Consider the following 22,185-nt stretch of genomic DNA (forward strand, 5'->3'; position numbering starts at 1 on the left):
AGGCCTTGTCGGGATATTTATTCTGGAAATTGGCCTTCAGGTGCCTCACACAGTAACGGTGGTATGCATAGGGTTCTTGCCATTCAGGCAAATGTCGTACAGAACTTAAAAAACCACCATGCCGATCAGATATTAGACAAATACCTGAATGCTGTTTGACAACGTGCTGCTTCAAGTGGTTAAAGAAAAGCGTCCACATCTCTTCGCTTTCATTGGCACAAATGGCAAAAGCTAGTGGAAATATTTGTCCGTTGGCATCTACTGCAACTGCGATCAAAAGCTTAATATCATACTTTTCATAGACATGAGTACCGTCTATGGAAATTACCGGACGGCAATGCACAAAACCATCAATTGCTGGTTTAAATAACCAGAACACATAGTTGAAAATATATTCCGGTCTTCCCGGACTCCGCTCATGCCTCCATTCAACAACAGTCCCGGGGTTAAAGTGTTTCAGTGCGGCCATGTACCTGGGTAGAGATGAAAATGACTTATCCCAGTCACCATAAATAATTTCAAAAGCACGTTTGCGCCTGAGATATGCCTTTCTTTTGGTTATAGTACACCCATATTCCTGGTGGACGGCTGTAATACACTCCTTGATCTTGAACCTAATTGGACACTTCCAAGTATGGAATCAAGACAAGAGAAATCAAGTCTACATCCAAGTTGAAGTGATTCTCATTGAATGTGTCCATTTCATATATGTGGGTGCTAATATATTTACATACTTTCCACAACCCTGATTTCTTCTTGCTCGCACGCAACATCCAGTTACAACCCATAAAGTCTCTACGGCATACAACCTTGTATACCTCCGGAGTTGACTCCCTTACCGTCATCTTACGGCACTCTCTTACGCTGTAGATTTTTACACCCCGGATTAGGCGAGCTTTATCGGGAAAATCATGCCTTTTGCCAGCACCGTTGGTCTAGACTCATCCCATATTGCTGACCGAACTTCGTCAAGATCCCTTGTGAGGGCATCCACATTCGGCATACTTGGAAAATTATCAAGGTAGGGAATATTTTGCTCATGAAACGGCACGTGGGACTCGTACACACTTGGTCTAACGGGAGGTGGAGGAGCATGCTCCCTTGTCAGCTCAGGTTCGACATTCACTTCCTCCTCCTCATCACCCTCGTCAAGGAAGGGTGTCTCATCTCCAGACTCATCGACATTGTTGTCATAATCACTATCATCTTCCTGACTCTGCGCATCTGCCAATCTGCCAAATCACGAGTCAATAAGTCGTCTACTGGCAACTGTGTGAGGTCAGGAACATCAAGTTGCTCATTTTCACTGCACAAAAAGAACAAAATGAAAGCTACTCAAATTGATAAATACTTTACATATAGCTATATCACTTTACTTACAAGTCGTACTGTGTTGACATTCCATGATGGATATTTTCTTGTTGGTGATGACTTCCGGATGGACCACCGTGATCCAACACACCAGAACTACGCATATTCCAACTAGAAGAGGGGTCATAACTTGTAAAATTCATATCCGGACGGTACCCCCTGTGGAAAATACGAGTGTTAATACAAATCCAATTCAACATAAAATAAACATCGTTAAAGCGTAGAAAAATTGAAGCTTACCAGTCGTCTTGTGGATTATGTAAAGTCGAGAAATTATTTCCTCGCTGCTCATTCACTGGTGGTGATAAGTTTAAATCAAGGCAAACTCTTGCATCAGGAATCTGTCCAGCAAAAACTGCTCCAGAATAGCCACCCGATGACCGGGGGTTATCCCTACTATGCAGAACCTCATTATTGGGAACGTCTTCAACCTTGACGTACATTTCCAACAATTTTATCACAATAAATTGTCTGTATTCATTCGGAATCCGCAAAAAATCTCTAAGAGTTTCATCATCTTTGATATTAAACTCAGAATAAAAAGCAAATCTACCGGTTACTTTAAGGCTCATCGAACGTTTTCTCACACTCATTCTTTTAAATATCAACGACACCAATTTATCGTACTCCATTGTAAGCGGAAATTTAACATGACACTGTGGAGATAAACTATACCTCACAGAGTTATTCTTCGCTACAACCTCACCCCCATATGTAATGAAACCCTTATTTTCTGCTTTTCAGACATTATAAAAAATGCTTGATAACAAGAAGAAAAGTTTGAACGGAAGTTAGAATTTTTTTTGAATGGATTTTCATAAAATCCTAACGCCTTTAAATAAGGCAAGTCCTAGCTCGGGGGGCAGAATTTTTTGATGTAAAATGCGGTATAGTACCGCGCTTTATATATTTGAATTATTGTTATGTCAGTTAACCGCAGGACACTTATTGGTGGGCCCAAAAAAGAAGTAAAACGCGGTATTATACCGCGCTATATATAAAACGTTGTATTATACCGCGCTTTACTTTAACGGCTAAAACTCCGTTAAAGTAAAATATGGTATAATACCGCATTTTATAGAAAAGTAACTTTTTTTTTTACACTGTAAAAACGTGTTTTGAGTCCAAAAAATTGGTATTTAGGTTTCGGACTCCTGTTCTGAATAGGTAAAATAAAGGAAGGCAGAAAGTGAAAAAGAGAAATATGAAGCTTTTTGGGGTGTGAGGATTAGGGGGCGGATGGATGTGTACAAACAAATGATGAACAAATTTAAGATATATTCAATGACCTTATAAGTAATTTGTACATTATTAATGTAATTTAACTTATTATTATCAAGTGCTTACTGATATATTTTCTACATTACCATATGAAATTTGATAGAAGTTATATGTATAAGTATAAGTAATAATGTAAAAAAAAAACTAAAAACATTACTGCACACAATTTAAACGGGTCAATCGGTTTTTTGGCTCTTTACAAACTAGTTTTTAGTTTTATGACCCTACCTTTTTTTTACACATGATAGATTTATTTTTACACGTAAAAGATCTGTCTTTTATACACAAGAAATCTAAAAATGTTATTTTTTTAAATTTAAAATTGTAAAGGGGTTTGATGTACAAATAGCGCCGACTTAAACTCGCAAATAAGGATTGGATTCATTGAAAAAGGGTTGATTATAAAGGTTTGAAAGAGATAGACAGCTCAAATAAGAGCATCTAATGCCAACAAGGAAACACAGCTCATCCCAACTCAACCCCACTTTCCCTACCTAACTTTATTACAGTATATATCTTAAAAACTAATTTTATCATTTTTCCTTTTGTCTTTTTAAAAAAACAGTCCGATACATAAAGTATTCTGCATTCACGTAGAGTTTGTGGAAAGAATGAATGCAGAGTTTGTGGAAAGACAATATTCCATGGGATGTGACGAAGACAGTCTACGCTATGCAAATATTAGTAGTTGTTTCCACAGCTCAAACCTCTGACCTATTAATCACAAGGAGATAATTTTACCGGTGCTCCAAGGCCCCTTTCATTTTTCTTTTTCCTTACTTGTTTCAGAATTTAAAATCACTAATTAATACAGCAGCTAGCCACTCACTCCAACTCATCCCACTTCTAGATGTGATTATCTGATATTTATGTAATTAATAGCTTGTATTTACTTTCAATTTCCTGCTAACTTCTGAATTATGAATGAAACACAAGTCGCTAGTTCAGGACCCCAACTTATTTATTTATTTATTTATTTATTTTTATTTCACGCAACATTTTAAATTAACATGTAATTAATTTTTCAACGCGAGACCACTATTTTTATAAAATTTTCAAGTGCTAATGCTAGTCAATAGTAAAGTGTGGGCGTGACATTTCAAAAGAAAGAAGAAATCATCAAGAATTAATTAGTTTTTCCACACAAGAATTCACCCCCCATAGAATCATTTTCTTAGATGGAATTTAAGATAAGCAACCATGTACACATCCTATCTTTCTCATGGTAAGTCACTTTCTTTTGCAGCCTAATTAGTCAAAGATGAAGTGAACGTTAAGAGCAGTGGGTGAGTGAGTAAAGAGTATTTCTCACTACTTGAACTATATAATTTTATTAACTTATATTAAATTTGTATCTATTGCCACAAAGTAGGAGTAGCAAACGGGCAGGTCGGGTCGGATATGGTTCGGGTCGAAAACGGGTAATGAAAAAAGGATCAATTATCCGACCCGACCCATATTTAATAGGGATAAAAAACGGGTTAACCAGGGATAATATAGGTTACCCATATTATCCATGACTTCTTGTATATGATCACTTGTGGGAGAATTCTTAGTCTCCCTAACTTGAGGAATCCCCAATTTGAGGCTTTACAAAAGTAAAAATTAGACCAATTGGTTATCCAGGTTACTCATTGGTTATCCATTTTATAAATGGATGATATGGTTTTTATCCATATTTGACCCATTTTGAGAAAGTTCATTATCCAACCTCATTTTTTAATGAATAATATGGGTGATTAATTGTTTTCTTTGAACCATATTGCCACCCCTACCGCAAAGTAATAGTAGGTGCCATAGACCGCATTTACACGGTAATGTTAGCCTCCTAAGGAAAAAGGCAGCAAGTGAGCGAAAAATAAGGTAGCTCACTGTTGTGCACGACGTATTCCACGCAGTGGCGTACGTATGATTTTCATAAGCGGTGTCACGATTTTAAATAGTAAACAAATAATAATTAACTATAACAGCACATCAAAAAAATCGAATTATTTTATAGAGCACAACTCAAGTTCTTACTAAATATGAATTTTCATTTTTAAAAATATATTCAATATAACCGCATCAGAAATAATACTAAATACTTTTTTATATATAGAACACCAAGTAATCACACAAAAGCTCAACATTTATTCGATTATGATGCAAATTGTTCTTAATCAATTTTAATGCTGATAAAGAAGAACAGAAAAAATATAGTCGAACAACTTATAATACAAGTCAAATAGTCTATTGTTGCATAAAATTAGCAAATGTTACTCTTCACCTATTGGTTTAGCTTAATGTTAATGCTTAAGACTTAAGAGGTCAATGGTTCAAACCTCCACAGTCTTTATTGAAGTGGTGTCACTTTTATTAAATTTATCTTCGTTTCTCATGTTGGATTTTTATTATATATACCTATTTAGTAAAAATTTACGACCAAGCGGTGTCACGTGACACCGCTTGGGCTAAGGTAGATCCGCCCCTGATTCTGCATTCCCGTATGATTCGGGAAAAGGTCGTACCCAAAGAGGTGTGATGCAAGCATTAATAGCTGATTTTACAGCTCAAACCGTTGATCTATAGATCACATAAAAACAACTTTACCATTGCTCTAACGTTCTCGAGAGTGAGAGACCTAAATTGAATTTTTTTTCAAATGGCTAGAATCACCTTATGTAAAGAGAGAGAGTTTCCATTCGGACAAAACCATAGGTGGTGTAACACATATGATGGAGTTGTCTCCTTAATGGGGTTCTCTTTCTATTTTCAAAATTAACTTAGCTACAGCAACTTTTCTTTACAAGCAAAAACAGTTTTTAAAAAGGGAAGAAAAATGAATATCCTTTTCTTGTTTTACCCTATAGGCAAAGGACTTTTAACTTGTCTCCCAATTAAGAGACTCCTAAAGTTTCTTGCAGCATGCACACAAGCCATCTTAATAAGTGAAATCATAGCTACCATAGCACATCAATTTATCGATGTAAATTAAAGTGAAAATACATATTAATTAACCATAGTTAAGTAAGTATAATTTTATCTAAAAGACATATGCCTAGTATTCATTTGGTTTAAAGTAAACACCGATTGTGAGTAAGTATTTTCCGAGTTTCTTACTGTCCCTCGAATTTGTTGCAATGTTGCCTCATCCAATGAAGATGAATAAAAGGCTGCTAGTATATGTTGGAAAAGGACAAGTTCCTTTTGTAAGAAAAATTTCAAGGTCCAAACACTACCTTTTTGCGCAAATTACACAACACTATGTTGGGGAACACTATCCTTGCTCTCTGTAGGATCGACTACTGAATTATGTTTACAGCGACCGCTAATCCTTTATAGAGTATAGTTGAACGTGATCAGTGAATTGTCTGAAGCCGAAGGAAGAAAAAGCTTGGATAAACTTGGGCTTCAGGGTTCCAAGGAAGAGCAAATTTAGGGAGAAATTAAAAAATAGCCAAATTTACAAGTGATCATTCAGAAATAGTCACTGTTTCAAAAGTAATCGAAATTTAGCCACTTTTCATGTAAAGATAAATCTGAACGAAAACACTGTTCAAAATCCGGAAATACTCCAGCATAATATACTGGAGTTCCAGCATAAGTATACAGAACTCCAGTATATTATAATGGAGTTCCAGCATAAGTACACTGGAACTCCAGCATAATATACTGGAGTTCCAGTATAATATACCGGTCCAGTAGAATATGCTGGAAGTTCATACACAGATGCTCCAATCTCCAGTATATTATGCTGGAACTTTCCGCGTGTTGGAGTTCTAGCATAATATGATGGAAGTTCATACACAGGTGCACCGATCTCCAGTATATTATGCTGGACCGGTCTCTGTTGCAGCAAAATAGTTGCTATTTTTCATTGACTTTGCAAATGCTGGCTATTTTTAAATGACCAGTCCGAAAACTGGCTAACCCGTACTATTTTACCGCAAATTAGGCAGAACTGATTCTCCAAACTCAAGCCTCAAAGAGGAACAACAGAAAAATTTCAGGCTATCTTATCCGAGAAATTTAAAAGAGATGCAGATCTAAATTTCTTTTCTTTTGCGAGTAACAGAGGCTGCAAAAGTTCAATCTTGAATAAAATTTTATACGAGCATCCAGCAAACTAGCTGTATAAATAAACATAGGAGTGAAACTTTTTCCTACTTTTAGTGCTTCACTTCTTTGCTTTTGCAAATCTCAGACAACGGTACTTCTCCCCACTAACTGTTATTTCAAGAGCTCCATCTTGGTTATCTTGATTTGATGCAGTCCCCATTAGCACACTTTTCTCTTTCTCAAGATTTTCCCTCTCCATCTTTAACCGGGCTTCTTGCCGAGCAATTTCTGCCTGGGATCAAAACTGTGACATGTTACAAATCCTCAAGGGAACATCATTTATCAGAAAGGTAGAAACTTTAGATACTAAAACTCATATTTGCAACTGTTACAAAAGCTAAAACAACACAAGACGACCATATATTTCCTTCTTCAACTAATGTATGTTTCCGCACTGAACTTTAAACTCATATAAATAGACTCTGTTGCAAATGTTGAGCATGTTATCATTCATTAGATCACCTTTCTAGAGGAACTCGGAGCCTCTAATTCCATATTTGAGATCTATAGGTGACATAGAGCAAGTAAAAATAACTATTGTCGGAACAGCTTACCTGTAGAAGTAGTAAGCAAAATGTAATAGTTATCTTAATTGCGAAAATTTCAGCATTTACACATCTCTCAGTTCTTATTATTCCGAAAATGATATATATTATTGCTACATTTGGAAGTCAATTGTTGGCAAAATCTACATGGCAACATTCAAATTGTTGCATCCAATCAGAATGTGGATTTTTCTAAGCTCCAGAAATGGTCACTGCTAAATGCCACACAAAATCACTACTGATAAAGATCCATCCACTATAAAACTTGATGAACCGAAGGCAACTTTGGGCAGGTTAATTTTGAAATAAAATATAGTGGAATGGCTAGCAGACAGTTATGCAGGTTGCAATTAGAATTTTTGTAACTGTCTTCATGTCAAAAAGACGTAGGGCTGTGTGGTGTTCAAGAGGAAGTATGTAGACTTTGAAATGGGAAACCTGAACACCCATTAAATTTTGCACTCAACAGTAGTAAAGCAACAACAACAAACACATTCATTTCATACAAGACAATTTCGACTTCTAATACATGCGGCTCCAAAGGAGGCTCCGTGGTCACATATTACAGTATCATGCATTACATCAAGTTTCCATATGAGATGTAGACTCGGAAGGCCTTTAATATTGGTTAAAAATAAGATAATGACATGCAATATGAAGGGGCACATATGATCCCTTAATCGCCTCGACAGATACCACAAATCTGCCAACCCTATTTAATCTCTTGAATAATAGCACATACAGGAATCACTTAGGCAAGCTAGAACTTAGTAAAATTTTCTATCTGATTGCTCCAGTATGATAATCTTGTAAATTATGAGATCGACTCAGAGCCACTATACATTGCGTACACATATAAGTGACAGAAGGCATTTTTCCAGAGTCTCATCACTCTGGAAGTCCTAGAGTCTGAATGTGTATTTCTTGTGAGGGGATACATCCACGGGAGGCTAGCTGAATCATTTCTATCTTCTTGAGTTCCTAATGCTAATAATTTAACTAGAACTTCTGCAGAATTACTGCTGAATGTGCGAAGCACCTGTTCTTTTACAGCAGATTAAACCAAGGATTCAACTTGCATTTCCACAAAACAAAATCACAGAGAAATAATTTCCGATTCAACTCCAGGAATTAATTGTTAGCTACCATATTTGACGTGATACTAAGCTGGACTTTATAGAGAAAGATTTGCAACAACGCTAGCACAAATTCTACAACCTCAGTATACACGGTCTAGTTATTGCAAAAATCCTACTGGCTGGTCTTTAACCTAAGATCAACCTTAGACTACATAGATTTTCTTAATTCATTATAGAAACAAAACATATTGCTGAGAACTTGGTAAGTAAATTAGGTTATAAACCCTCAGTCAGATAGATAATCTATGATACCAAATGACCAGAGGTTAAATTAAGCAAGGGCTATCCTCTCATTTATGTTTATATTTGATATGCCAGTAGCACCATTTAGCTTGTACATCATCAAATCCAATCTATACTGTTACGCTTATCCAACGCTTGTAAGTTTGTAACAAGGATGCTTTAACCATATTAGGTGAGTGTAAACCCGGTTGGCTAGCCCGGGTAGTAGGTTGCTTAGCTAACCTTTTAAACCACATGAAAGTCCAAGAAAACTGGCTTTGCATATTCACATTAAGAGGTGGACAAGTATCCTTTTAACACGATGGAGTAAATTTGTCATTTCATTTCATTCATTCCATTGAAGGGTCTACCACTCTCCTATAAATAAATGAAAATCTCACTTATGAATTAAAGAAAAACAATTAATGCTACATGTCCTGTACTATGTCCCTCCAGCATTAGTTATAAAAAAAGGTTCTTCCATTTTTCTCAAGCATAATATGAAAGGAATTATGAACTAATCAATATATTCCATTCAATCAACCAATCATCAATAGATCAACAATGCCTCAATCCTAAACTAGTAGGATTAGATAAATGAATGTTATGTGTCCATTCTACTCCATTCGGGCTTATTTCATTCCAATACTAGTAAGTACTGTGTTTTCAGGCAAATCGGAATTTCTCTAAAACTAGAGGTTCTCTTATTTGTACTTATACAATACTGACGTACGCGTCTCCGGACAAAGTACAAAGACATTTGACAAACATATGATCTGATATAAGTACAACAACAACTAAGCATTAGTCTCAACTAGTTGGTACAGTCTATGTGAGTCCTTTGTTCCATTATGTTCTATTAATAATAAGTCAGCATTAATTCGTATAAACTATAGGTCTTTTAAATTAACTTTTCTCCATGTGATTTTAAAACTAATTCATCCCCATTAAGCACATATTGGTCTTCATAGGAGTTAGGACAGGGCGAAACCTACTCATCCTATTTCCTTCTATTTTAGTAATCAAGATAAAGGAAAAAATGTTCTCCATTTCTCCAAGCACACTTTGAAGTTTAAGATAATCTAAAGTAGCACCCCATACTTTAGACAGAGTCCCACATCGGCAAAACACAAGAGGGATGCTGGGTATATAAGTTAACAAGCCTTAGATCCTAGTAACGCGTTTAAACCCGTGAAAGCCTAGGCCCAAAGTGGACTATATCACTAGCGAGCGGGGTTGTTACAGATGGTATCAGAGCCACTCTTGTGTCAGCCTTGTCGATGGTGAGTCAGAGTTCAACTGAGTTTAGGCAAATCCCGGTTAAGCGGGGCAAACCTCAATGCTGAGTCTAGGCGAATCTCATGCGGTGGGGCAAACCTCAGTGAGAGCCCACATCGGCAAAACACAAGAGGGTACTTGGTATATAAGTTAACAAGCGTTAGACCCGAGTACGCTGAGTCCATAAGAGGGGGTGTATGTAGCACACCATACTCTAGACAGAGTCCCACATCGGCAAAACAGAATAGTGATACTGGATATATAAGTTAACAATCCTTAGACCCTAGTGACGCGTTTTAAACCCGTGATGGCCTAGGCCCAGAGCGGACAATATGGGCTATGTTGTTACATCTAACAAATCTATTCCATTTATCAGGGGAAAAAAATGTATTCACACAAATTACTGCACTTGCAATCAGCAGCTAACTTTGAGTAATTCAGTCAATTGAACAAAATGGAATCTTTAAAAGACAATAATACTAAATACCCCACTTGCAATCTTCAGTATATTTTGAGAAATTCACTCAAAGCCAATTCAAGAAACAGCAAAATAAGTTCAAAAAACTAAGCTTTTCAAAGAAAGAATGGATTTTTTTGGGGGGTTTACCTCACGACGAGAGAGCTCAGCTTTCCAAGCAGCTTCACGCTCAGCAACTTCACGTTCACGTTCCTCAATGTAACTCTGCATCTCCCTTTCTTTCATTATCCTATCTTGTATATCTGCATCTAATGCTTCTTTCAATTCTTGTACGAATTTATCAACCACTGCTTTAATTCTCAGCGACATTAAACAACCCACTCTTCTTGACTCTTCTTCGAAAAAATATATTCTGATTATACCTTTTTTTTACTATTTCAAAGAGACGAAAACTGCTAATTTGTGGTTGCTGCTGGCATGAAATGGAAAATCAAAGAGGGAAGAGAAGTTTGGTTTGGCTTTTTTGGGTTACAGTTAGACAACTGTTGAAGCAAAGAATATGTGAGATCAATTTTAGGCCTTTAGTTTTCTTTTCTTTTTGTTTCTACCCCCTTCTCATTCCCAAAGCGGTATTAAGGTTCAATTTCTGAAAATATAATAATTTTATAGGACTTTTGCCTTTAATAAGTCTTATCCTATATATCCAACTCTGTTTTAAAAGGCAGAATTGGGACTCGCCCGGGACTCGCCCCGGGGCGGAGCACTCGTAAAATGTCCCTGGACTTATGTGTGGGGCTTAGTTCCGTGAGACTTACGCCTCGGCCACTGGGGCTTACGCCCCGGAAATGCCCAACGCCCAGCGTCCTGGGCTCGCCTAATAGAACATTATGCAATTCTATGTAACTAACCTTGTAAATTCTCAATTTTGCTTAATGAATCGTTGACTATTCAAAATTACTTTTTTCTTAATCATAAATCATTAAGTTGAGAGTATTTTATGTCATAATTAAAATAAAAATTATTGCACGTTATGCACTAAGACTGCTATGACAGTTAATTTTAAATAAATCTTTCATTTAAAAGGTATTTATTTATTAACTTTGTTATGTCTTTACTATATAATAGTCCATAATTTTTTATAATTATTTTTCTAAATATTTTTTTTCACGTTTACAAGATACAATACTTATTAATTTAATAGCTCAGTATTAGCTAGTAACTATTTACAAATAATTAGTTATCATGGTATTGTATGGTAAATTACGTGTCACTTTATTTACTTGTTGGAACTTAAAAATAAATGATGCTAGAGAATCATATTTAAATTTTGAATTATGTTTTTATATTCTCTTTCAAATAGAAAGCATATTAAATAAAAGGAGTATTTTAAGAAAAATATCAAATTATAATATCGAAATTCTTTCAAGATTCATTACTCCTTAAGAGATACATATAAGATTTTGTATCGAATACATTACTTTTTATGTTTGAGTTGTAATGACGTTGCAGCTAATTTGCATATTATGATATATGTCATACTTTTCGTATTATTCATAGTTGAATTATAATTTATAAATATTTTAAATAGATTATTTGTTATAATTTTGTGATTTTAATGTAATTTTTATAATTATTTTTTATTTCATACTATCTTAAAATTCTTGAAATCAGTAAAATTTAAAGATCCGTGGGACTTACGCCCCATGTCTCAGGGTTTACACTTCGCCTCGTTAGAGGTAAAACGCCTCGCCTCACGCCCCCGCCTTTTAAAACATTGATATCCAACCCCGAATGAAAAAACAAAAAAGAAAGGATTACTAGTACTATTTTTGTTTTAATTTAAATGACTACTGGTTGACTGAATACAAAAATTAAAAACTTAATTGATTAGTAGTGAAAAAATGTTAAACTAATAATCAATAAGTTCAACAGAAAAAACTATCACAATAAAGTTTAAATTAGAAAAAAAGAAATTGAATGTTTGAAAGTTGTAAAATTAGGTTAAAATGCTATATTTGAAAGTTGTGAAATTGCTTTATGTAATAGCTCGATCCACTAGTGGTATTGTCCACTTTAAACTTAGGCTTATATAATTTTAAAAGGAATTTTTACATTCCTATGCCACATATGAAACCTTATTACCCTCAATGTTTAAGGTTTGACTTAATTACACTTAGTATACCAAATTACCAATTCTATACCATAATTAATTAAGAGTATAATTAATTGTATATTTTTTACTCCTTAATTAAAGGAATCTGCACGTTTCTCTCTCCTAACCCCTCAGTCCCACCCACGTTTTATCCATACCCACGTTCTTTTTACCATTTTCCATCTTCTGAAACCAAATTCTCCCTCTAAATTCAAAGAAAATTCACAAAAAATTGAAGAAAATTCCCCATTGTACTCAAGTTGAAGTTCATCAATGAAGAACAACAAAGTTCATCAAAATTGAAGTCAAATCTTCAAAGTTCATACACACATTTACCTTCAGCTTCAAATTTTCTCAATGAAGAAGAACAAACCTTCAAAGAGACAAGAGAGCAGCAATTCCACCATTGACAGCCATTAAAAAGCTTTGAAGCTTTGAATTCAAATTTGGGTTTTCAAAATCATTATTTGTTTTGATTGGATGTTGTTAAAAATAATTGAGAATATGTTTTGGAGTTTATATCTCAATTTTGAGGGGTTTTAGTGAAGATTAGACTTGGTTTTGACTGAAATTCAGATTGAAACTCGAAGAAGAAGAAGAAGAAGAATTGAAGAAGACATATTGCAGAAATTGTAGATAAATTGTAGACTGTTTTTTGCAGAAGATTTTGTAGAAGTTTTAGTCGTTTTGGATTTGTGAAAACAGAAAACAATGCATCTACAATCAGAATACAAATAATCTACAATTTATCTACAAAATATCTACAAACTGGATACATTGAATTTTAATATCCCAATTCCCATTTCAATTGTAGCATAATTGGCATTTTCGACATAATTGCATTTTTTCAGAAGATTTGTAGAAGTTTCAGTCGTTTTTTATTTGTGAAAACAGAAAACAAAGCACCTACAATTAGAATACAAATAATCTATAAGTTATCTACAAAATATCTACAAACTGGTACATTGAATTTTTATATCCCAATTCTCATCCAATTGTAGCATAGTTGTGATTTTTGACATAATTCTGTTTTTTCAGAAAATTTGTAGAAGTTTTAGCCGTTTTTTATTTGTGAAAACAGAAAATAAAGCATCTACAATCAGAATACAAATAATCTATAATTTATCTACAATTTATCTACAATTTCTGCAATACGTCTTCTTCTTCTTCTTCTTCGAGTTTCAATCTGAATTTCAGTCAAAACCAAGTCTAATCTTCACCAAAACCCCTCAAAATTGAGATATAAACTCCAAACCATATTCCCGATTATTTTCAACAACACCCAATCCAAACAAATACTGATTTTCGAAAACCCAAATTTGAATTCAAAGCTTTCAAGCTTTTTAATGACTATCAATGGAGGAAAATATCTTGAAGAATATTTACTTCCATAATTGTAGCGCGCCTAAATAGGAATATCTGGAAGAATATGATTTGATCTGATTTACGCCAAATCTTTTTAGAATATTCTGTTCCTCAATTTTAGCTCGACAAATTAGGAAGATTCAGCTACTATTAATTAGTATTTAATGATTGGTATAATAACTGTAGAAAAAATGTGGACAGGTCGGGTAAATTAGAAACTATGAACATTTTTGGTAATAAGGTTTCATATATGGTATAGGAAAGAAAAAATCTCATTTTAAAATACGTTATTAGAATCTAAGATTTGTTTACTTATATACCATGAATTCTTCTCATATTTTGATTCACCCGGGGTGTTACACTCTAAAACGTTCGCACTTTGTTTGAGGGTCCTAGTAAGTATCTAATAATGACACTTTTTTCACAGAAATATTTGTTGGATGATAAGTGAGGTCGTTTAGGCGACTTTCATTTTCTTGCGTGACATGTTGGGATTATGTGGGATCCAAATTAACGATTGACACAAAAAATGTTGTATTATAGTATTCAATTGTAGGTCTTTTATCTTATTAGAGGTCTTATTCTTGGTTCCCATCTGTCTCAAACATGTTCCATTTGGAAGCCTGATAAAGACTGCCTCTACTATAGCCTTTATTCACTATTTCCTTTGATCATTGAAGCTTTTTTTTGCTGAATTTTTTTTCATCAGTTGTTAATTATCAATAGGGCAACAAATTGATAAACTATATATAACTGAGATTATACTAGCATAGCAGGAGAGTATAAAAAGTGTTAGCAAATTTATTCCTCTTACGACAAGTAAGGCTTGCTTAGTTAGTGAACTACCTCTAAGTTTGTAACGTATTAATTAAACATCATATTCAGTGTCTTTGTTCAAACAATTAGAGCATCAGTATCTAAAATTTGTCCAACACAGTGGAAGCTATCAAAACAAAAGTCTCTTATTTTGAGAAACAAAGACATTGATCTGGCTGGATGCTAATTTACATAAAGGAAGCTCTTGAGCAAACCTAGATGGATAGAAATAGCCAAAGAATTGTTGTTCTAGTAATGTAACAAAAAGATCTCTCACCTGCTGTGTTTCTCTCTATTCATTTCTACCATTGTCTCTTGCTTCAACTCAACATTTTCAACACGTCCATGAAGACGATCGCTTGATTACAGGCTTCATTTGCTTGTCCTCTTCCAAAGAGATCATTCCCAAGTGTGAAGGATCCTCCAACAACATCTTTGCTACAAGATATCCGGCAATTGACCACGTTTGATACTTCCGTGCTTGTTTACCAATGTATCTTCCGAGTTTTCCATCATAGTATTCGGGCCAGCTGTCCTTGAGCAAGCGGCTCTCAGCAAGGTCAATTGCTCGTCTTGCAATTTGTGGCCGTCCAGTCTTAATGCAGGCAGCCGTCAGCAACCACAAAAGCACTGCATATAAGAGATGAATAATATGTTGCATTAGCAAGTGTAAGATCAATAGAATTAGCCCATACATTTCATTTCTTTCTGACAGTGCCTCAGTAGCAATGTAACATTACTTCCAATGAGAATCAAAGTCATGCTCTACTCAATTGCAGGGGGTTAAAAAGTAAAAGTATCAAATCAATTACAGTGCTGAAGGATGATGGTCGAACCTGGCCAAGATCCTCCGTTATGGTAACTCCATCTAATATTCTTAGGATCACAACCAGTAACTATCCGCCATTCATGATTTTCAATTGCTGGATAACATATCTTCAAAGGCATATCCGCTACTAGCTCCTCCCAGCGCTCTTCTATGAGATCCATAATAGCAGAAGCTTGCTCTGGAGTGGCAAGGGAAGACAAAATAGCGATACAGTTACCCAAAGCAAACCACCTGAAGTCCATCCTAGCAGGACTAACATTTCCAATAAAGTAACCACCACGCATAGGCACAAAATCAAATACCCACTCCGGGATTGAATCAGGAATAACATTAAACTTATTTACTGCAGTGTGAGAATACTCTTCAGTTTTATAGCGATATATGTCATTTAATTGTTGAAAGTCAAGCCAGAAATAACTTCGCATATGAAAACTCAAGGCATGCAGGCGCTTCACTATTCTCTCGATGAATTCTTTCCCCTCTGCATCGTGCTTCAACATTGCCAATGCAGATCTCAGTGCCATGAAAAAGAGCGCTTGGATCTCGATAGGATAACCATAAATTCCCTGAAAATCAACCACGATAATTTAAGAATCCAACTATTGTCTCTTCAAGGGCAAAACACCAATCACGGGACCTAATATCACGCAAGTAACTACTAGGTAATGACATTCTAATATTTATCACGACAAAACAAATTTTGGGGAGGCCGGAAATAGCTGTGTTACTATTCTTTTAAGCATAAAGTATCCAGTCCTCTAAGAGTGGATAAGGAAACTCACAAAGGTCAGAATTCCAGTCTCCTAGTTTAAAGCTATTTATGATGCTTAGAGTTTCCAGATCACTGTCAGATTTATGGAGTAATATAAACAAAAAAGTTCACCTCCAAGATATTCATCAACTTATTAAAACTCAAATGTTTGAAGAAAATTGAATGTCATTGATAGCTAAGCTGGAAGAGAAAAACAATGAAATGTTGCAATTTCAACATGAGGCATTACCAGAAACAATTCAATTAAGCCATGTTATGTTTTCTCTTTTTCTTTAAAAAAAATCAGTAAAACAAGATTTAACTAGATAAGCCTTGTTACGTTTTCTTTGTCTTCTATCTCCTAATGGTATGAAGATTATTCCCATTACAAATAAAGAAAGAAAATAGAAAAGACTTTTTTAAGAAAAAGAAAAGACAAGAGGAAGACAAGTATTTCTTTTCCTCTTCAACAAAGAAGAATATGAGCTATGTGGCAGCTTTTTAGGACTGAAATACATAATAAAATTATCTCTTCTTCCCTTTTCTGGTGTTACTTTTTTCTTTTAGCTTTATCATCTATTTCTCTTTGAATGACAATTCTCAAGGTCAATCTAAACGCAGTAATCATTAAAGATGAATGATTTGTATTCCTCAAAGATGTTAATTGTCTGAGAAACCAACAGATTAGTTAAGTACTCTTATTCCAAACATCAAGATTGTATATGTCCAACACTTGAACATAAGTATGGGACCAAAAAATCAATACTCTGAACAATTGAACAACAATCACTGACCAAGGAAGAACATCACTTGAAGAGGCTATTTAATGAGGCAAACAAACTTTTAAGGGGCTATAGTAATAATTAATGCAAGCTACGAGTCTTCGATCTCCCCAATTAGCACTGTCTGCTTTGTTAACAAACCTCCAATGAAGTTTACCTTAGGATGCAGTCCAATGGACCAAGGAGTTGTACAAAGAGCATTTCCCAAAAAAAAAAAAAGAAAAAAAAAAAGAAGGGCATTGCCTATTGCTATTTTATTTTCCTAAAGTAACTTAGAACAGAGATCTACACGCATAAGCACTTACCTTAAAGATCACTAACAAAGCTACACCAAGAACATTCAATGAATTCTACTACATCCTAAAATCCATTTCCTATGATTTAGAGCCCATCTCATGTAATTGTAGGGATAAAGAAATGAAACGAAAGGGCTCTGATAGAATATCCCTTACACAAGTTCTTTTTCTGACTGAAAGATTTGTGAATCTTATAGCAATAACCACGAACATAAGATGAAGAAGATGTAAAAGAAAGTTCCTAGAAGTCCATGATACCAACCGTTTAGTCAATTGAGCATGAGATTTCTTAACAATATTCTTTTTGTTTTGCTGATACAATAAGGATCATTCTACATCATTGGATACCAAAAGATCCAACTCGTTATTAGCACTATTTGGGTGTTTGTGCAAGCTTATCAGATATTTTTTAACTTACCTACTCATTTGATAATAATTAAAAGTGCTTATCTACCCCTTTGGTCACCCTGCAACATATGGTTTTTCAGCTTATAAGCACTTATGGTTTGACCAAGATTTTACTAATTTATCTCTAACAACTTTAAAGGGATTTCATTCATTCTAATATAAAATTGCATATCAGCACTTTTTGTCTAACACATCAATGCTTATTATCAGTTTTAGCATTTACATGCAAACACGTAACTTCTCTGTTTATCAACTACATTCGATCAGCTAAGTCAAATGGGCTCTATCACGATGATAAAAAGATCCAACAATGTTAACAAGTTAAGATGGAAAAATATATTACCATCCTCCGATCAATCATTGAGCATCCATCAGCACATAGCAGCGTGGGAAACGTGTCAAATCCTTCCGACAGACACAAGCTCAATATAAGCCTCATTCCCTTTTGGCACTCTGGTGTTTCAGAGAGACTCATGTCTCCAGTAGATTTTGCGTAAGCACGGAGAAGAATTATCCACCAAAACCCAGAATCAACTGGAGCAACTCTTCCAATTGCACTCTCACCAAAATCTGCTACAATAGTATCTGTCTTACGAACAGGATCATGAAGAACCTTGAAACTAGCAGGCATAACCCCTTCTCCCAGCTTGAATCTATCTATTCTTTTTTCCCACCCCTGAAGCTGAAGTGTCTTCAACAAGAAGTTCTTGACTATATCTGGCTCTCCATTCATCAGGAAGGCCAAAGCACTAGGCACAAAATCTCGAACAAAAACCTACACATCAAACAAAAAACTTATATGGATAAATACTCTGATGATATAGATAATATTATACTCCTTATCACATCACTGTACCTCACTCCACATTAAACCAGTTTCGCCATCAATATCCCACACAATTATATGTATGGCATCAATAACCCACACATATACATGGGTTTCCAGTATTTTTGTCAAAGGTCACACCTGATCATAGTATATGATACCAATATTATTTTTTATAGGTAGTCTATGATACCAATAATATGCAAATTACAATCAAAATCACAAAAGAGCACCAAGATATTGTAATGCTTACATTCATATAAATACTGACCTGATCATAGTTGAGGACTTCTTCAGAGGCATGGTCAACTGCGGCAATTGTGCCAACTGGTTGACCCCGAAAATGAACCAAAGAGCGGCGGAGAGCATCCCAGGCTTCAGCAACCATTGGATGGGGCTCAAAAGAGTTCCGAGCTGATGAAGCCGGGGTGTCCAAGACTGACCGGCCTGGTGAGGCACTTTCATAATGATCTAAACCTCTCGATAGGCCTATGGATAACTCACTAAGTGACCTCTCATCAAATGATCTCTTCCTCTCTATGTTTAGCCTTGGCTTGTCGAGAAGCTTAGAGAGATCATAATCATCTATGTCAGAAATGGAGCAATGGGAGCTCACATTTCTCATTCCAGTTCCTTCCATGCTCACCTTAACCCTTCAATCCACAGAAGTACTCTGTATCACAAAAAGTAACCCTTTCAGACCCCAACACAAGTTGCAGACCCACACAAAATTGCTACCTATTCATTAGACTATAGTGTCAACTGTCAACCAATTAGCATTCCCGATCGCACAAAAAGAAGGCGCTTTAGACACACACTTACATATAAAAATATATGTGCATGTGTTTGTATTAATCAATCAACTATTCCTCAATAGCTCGCTAGTTGGTTGGTTATATGAATCCCCTGTATCTTATTGCTCTCCATCCAGACTCATTTCATTTTAATACTCATAAATAATGTATGCATACACACATTAGACACATAGACCCACACATAAAATACACGTGTGTGTGAGCATGTGCTCGAGTATGTTGAAACACATAAATAGATAGTCAAACAATAACCTTTTAGACCACAAATCAAGTTGCACAACCACATAAAAACACAAACTTGTTATCTCTCTCTCTATAAGAACAACGGAGTACTTGTCAACCCAATAACAATATGCCTCGCGCAAAAAGCACCTTTCTGTCCATAAAATTGGAATACTTGGGTGCATATGAGTAGAAAGTAGAAACACATAAATAGATGGTCAGAAAATCCATAATGTCATATTTTAAAACATCCACAATGAAAATTGTACAGAAAACACATCTGCATAAAATTATGGCTCAACTGAATGCGAAAAATGGGTCAATCGCCAAATAGCTATGATCCCATCCATTATGCAAGGGACAAAAGAAGTAAGAGTAAAAAGGAATTCACTTTCACAATCTTATACACCTTTTTGAAGGTTACCAATAAATTATAATGCTGGTAATTAGCATAACATTACCATAATCAAAATAACCTTATCCAAAAAAAAGTACAGATATTTAACTGCTACTAATTACAATATCGGGTTCTATAAAGGAAGAATATGAAAAGATCAAATCTTTTAACATTTTAGCCATGTCCCAATTCAGAGAACAAGCTGCATATATTACAAACTCAAGATCCAAATACAATGAAGAAGAGAATATAATGAAAATGAAGAAATACATAAAGTAAAAAAAGCTTTTTGAGAAGCAGAATAAACAAATTACCAGACCCAAATTAGATCTAAAGCTGATAATGCATAAAACTAAGAAAACATGCGCAGAAAATACATACTTTTATGCAAAGAAGTGAAATATGTAGAGGAATACCCGTTTTATAGAGAGAGAGAGAGAGAGACCTTAGCTAGAGAGAGAAAGAAGAAGAAGGGAGTTTTTCCGACGGTAATGATGCCGGAGCGCCGGCGAGATCACCAGAGAGAGAGAGAGAGAGAGAGAGCAGTGTGTATGTGTGTGCGTATGGAAATGGAGGAAGAGCAGAAAAAGAATCCTTGTTATTAACAGCTGCTATTTATAGATCGATGAGAATTGCAATAAGTTTTGGCTATAGTGGGTCCTACATACAGCTGGAATATATTTATTCTGGATAAATTGGTAATTGAGAAATAAGAGAAAACAAAAATACTCGAATTTACCTACGGTTATCACCCTTTCTAAATATGTGTAGAAAATATGGAATATTAGATGGAGAATTGGAAGGTTGGAAGGGACGCTGGTGACACCAATGGTGGAAATTACTCTAAATTATAATTAAGGAAAGTATGGAATTTATATTGAAGAAATAAAATATTATAAAGAATATAAAAACTTTCTTTTTTGAATTTTTTTGTTGTGAATAAATTATTATTAGAGTAACATTAGAAAAAGAATAAACATTGTTACTTATATAGCTATAACTCAGAACATAAATGTTTAATGTGCCTTTTCAATTATGAGGGAAAAAGGAAATAGAATGATTGGATCTATGGATTAAACTTTAATAATCTTCATCAAACATTACTTTCCTTTTGCCTTAATGAAAGTAAAATCTATTGATTATTAACTTTTATACATATAACAAACTCATTTTAGTTAACATTTAATCCCTTTAAAATTAATTTGAAGACAAGTCTTGAGATTATCAAAGAAGATTGACACGTTAGTTTAAAGAATATGGTTGGACAATTTGAAATATTAAAATAAAATATTTGCGATATCATGGTGAAGTATAATAGAATTTTTGGGGATAAAAATTTCGAAATTCCATAGTACGTCCTTTATCCATTCCTAATTTATATAATTTATTTTATCTCAAAAGAAAAGAATGATTCAATTACAAATTACACACACAAAAAGGAATATAAATTAAATAGAAAATAAAAGAAAACAACGATTTCCGTAAAGATATTACGGGGAATAGCAGGTGAGAGTACCGAGCACGAGGAAATTGCCGGGAGTCGACGTGGAAGGAAACGACACAGTTTTGACGATCTTTTCTGACCAACTTCTGTTCTGTACTGGTTGTTGGAAAGACCTTAGCCAACTTGTCTTAAATTTATTATTCCATGTTTTTTTTGCTTTTTAATTTTGTCCCCACTTGGCTGTCTTTTTTGGACTTCTACTCCAACCATTAATAAAAAGTTAAATTTGAAGAGAAAAGAGATAGGAAGCGAAACAATTTTGTTTTTATAATCATGTAATATTTAGAGTTTATCGACTCAACTAAATTCGAATTCGTGCTGCGTATGATTAAAAGAGAAAGCTTTCTATATCAATTTTTGTTCATTTTCACGAATCAAATTCGATAATATTTTTTGAATTTTTTTTTATTTGGGAGGAACTTTAATTCTTCAGAAATAGCAGTAAGCGAAACTAGAATATTTTATTCCGTAAGACTCTCAATAAATCCTTTAATTAATATGTCTTCTTTATGTAAATAATTTAGCAATATTTATAAGCAACATTTTATTTTTATTTTTATTTTTCATATTTTTGGCTTTGCTTTTGGTTAACTTCCATTTGACGTAAAAAAGGGGAAGTGGGGCAGTCCAACTTGACAATTCAAGCTATCCAACGTAGTCTTGTTCCCTT

At 34.7% G+C, this 22,185-nt stretch overlaps 2 protein-coding genes across 3 annotated transcripts; both read right to left on the reverse strand.

Moving 5' to 3' along the window:
* On the reverse strand, nt 6,621–10,967 carry LOC109227306. The gene is made up of 2 exons (XM_019392418.1): nt 10,542–10,967; nt 6,621–6,982 (listed from the first exon to the last, which is right to left on the reverse strand). The coding sequence occupies exons 1-2, from the start codon at nt 10,719–10,721 to the stop codon at nt 6,809–6,811; spliced, it is 354 nt and encodes a 117-aa protein (XP_019247963.1). The 5' UTR covers nt 10,722–10,967; the 3' UTR covers nt 6,621–6,808.
* LOC109227307 (probable alkaline/neutral invertase D) lies at nt 14,704–20,606 on the reverse strand. Of its 2 annotated transcripts, none has more exons than XM_019392419.1 (5): nt 20,457–20,606; nt 18,849–19,250; nt 18,095–18,526; nt 15,522–16,080; nt 14,704–15,315 (listed from the first exon to the last, which is right to left on the reverse strand). In XM_019392419.1, exons 2-5 carry the CDS (start codon nt 19,215–19,217, stop codon nt 15,020–15,022), a joined length of 1,656 nt encoding a protein of 551 aa, XP_019247964.1. In that variant the 5' UTR covers nt 19,218–19,250; nt 20,457–20,606; the 3' UTR covers nt 14,704–15,019. The 2 variants fall into 2 exon arrangements, with proteins under 2 accessions (XP_019247964.1, XP_019247965.1); XM_019392420.1 differs by having other exon boundaries at nt 20,428–20,606.

Source organism: Nicotiana attenuata, chromosome 6 (genome assembly GCF_001879085.1).
Source record: "Nicotiana attenuata strain UT chromosome 6, NIATTr2, whole genome shotgun sequence".
NCBI classification, from domain to species: Eukaryota; Viridiplantae; Streptophyta; class Magnoliopsida; order Solanales; family Solanaceae; genus Nicotiana; species Nicotiana attenuata.

What these genes read in the sequence shown, in the direction of transcription:
- LOC109227306 (XM_019392418.1), bottom strand. Translation starts at nt 10,721, where the DNA reads ATGTCGCTGAGAATTAAAGCAGTGGTTGATAAATTCGTACAAGAATTG. An exon ending in CTGAGCTCTCTCGTCGTGAG is followed by an intron (nt 6,983 to 10,541) that starts GTAAACCCCCCA and finishes TTTTGATCCCAG; the next exon opens with GCAGAAATTGCTCGGCAAGA.
- LOC109227307 (XM_019392419.1), bottom strand. Translation starts at nt 19,217, where the DNA reads ATGGAAGGAACTGGAATGAGAAATGTGAGCTCCCATTGCTCCATTTCT. An exon ending in CAATGATTGATCGGAGGATG is followed by an intron (nt 16,081 to 18,094) that starts GTAATATATTTT and finishes GTTGATTTTCAG; the next exon opens with GGAATTTATGGTTATCCTAT. An exon ending in TAACGGAGGATCTTGGCCAG is followed by an intron (nt 15,316 to 15,521) that starts GTTCGACCATCA and finishes TCTTATATGCAG; the next exon opens with TGCTTTTGTGGTTGCTGACG.